Here is a 781-nt window from a genome sequence, read left to right on the forward strand (position 1 = left end):
GCTGGGACAGCAGCATGTGACCCAGAGCCGCGATGAGTCAGGATTTAGCAAAGCTTTGCAAACAGCACGTAGAGGATGGAGAGAGAAAGACAGACAGGGGATAGACACAGACAGACGAGGGTGAGAGTGCCAGGGAATAGGAGTGGGTGTGCAGGATAAACAATTCCAGTCACTCCAGGCTCATTAATTATTTTTATTCAAATCAGAAAATCTTGTAGAATTTTTAGGAGCCATAAATCGAACCACAGAACCTGTAACCCTCCCCTTTCCCCTTTTCCCTCTCAAGCCTACTGAGAATAGAGCACATGAGTGCAGTGACTGCAAAAACACTGCAGTACCTCAGGGCAGCTTCCAGCACCAGGGCGGGTAGGGTGGGTAGCCCTCCCTGTTTCTCCAGAGGCAAAATAAGGTGAAGGGAGCTCTGCTACCTGCAACTCTCACTTTCCCGGCTGCACATGTGTGGGAAGCCATCTCCAAATCTTGTCTGGCTCTAGGAACGAGTGTTAAAACCAGGGGTCACTCAGTCACATCGCCCTGGAGAGATCCTTCCATTTCCTGAAGAAGGAAAGAGGGAGAAGTTAAATGACTCCATGCCTGACTTCTTTTCCCCTTTCACGGCTCAGCCCTGCTAGCGGGCTCAGGAATGGCAACTGGGTTGCGATGCTGCCCCTCGCAATCGAGTTGCAAAGCCCAGTCTCTGTTTCAGGCTTCTCTGCCCTTGGGACTGACCTCCCTCAGCCTTCTCCTCACGTAATCTAGAGGAGGAGAGGCTTGATCAGCG

General features: G+C 51.5%; 1 protein-coding gene across 1 annotated transcript in view; it reads right to left on the minus strand.

Annotated features, from left to right (window-relative positions):
- Positions 1-729: 729 nt before the first annotated feature.
- Positions 730-781, minus strand: part of LRRC23 (leucine rich repeat containing 23) — a gene marked incomplete at both ends in the record, with an annotated part of 6170 nt that continues 6118 nt past the window's right edge. Inside the window, one exon of the mRNA XM_010172592.1 lies at positions 730-755. Coding sequence (XP_010170894.1) covers positions 730-755 — 26 coding nt within the window. The remainder of the gene's footprint in view (positions 756-781) is intronic.

The sequence above is a fragment of the Antrostomus carolinensis genome, unplaced genomic scaffold (genome assembly GCF_000700745.2).
Source record: "Antrostomus carolinensis isolate BGI_N321 unplaced genomic scaffold, ASM70074v2 scaffold11727, whole genome shotgun sequence".
In the NCBI taxonomy this organism is placed as follows: Eukaryota; Metazoa; Chordata; class Aves; order Caprimulgiformes; family Caprimulgidae; genus Antrostomus; species Antrostomus carolinensis.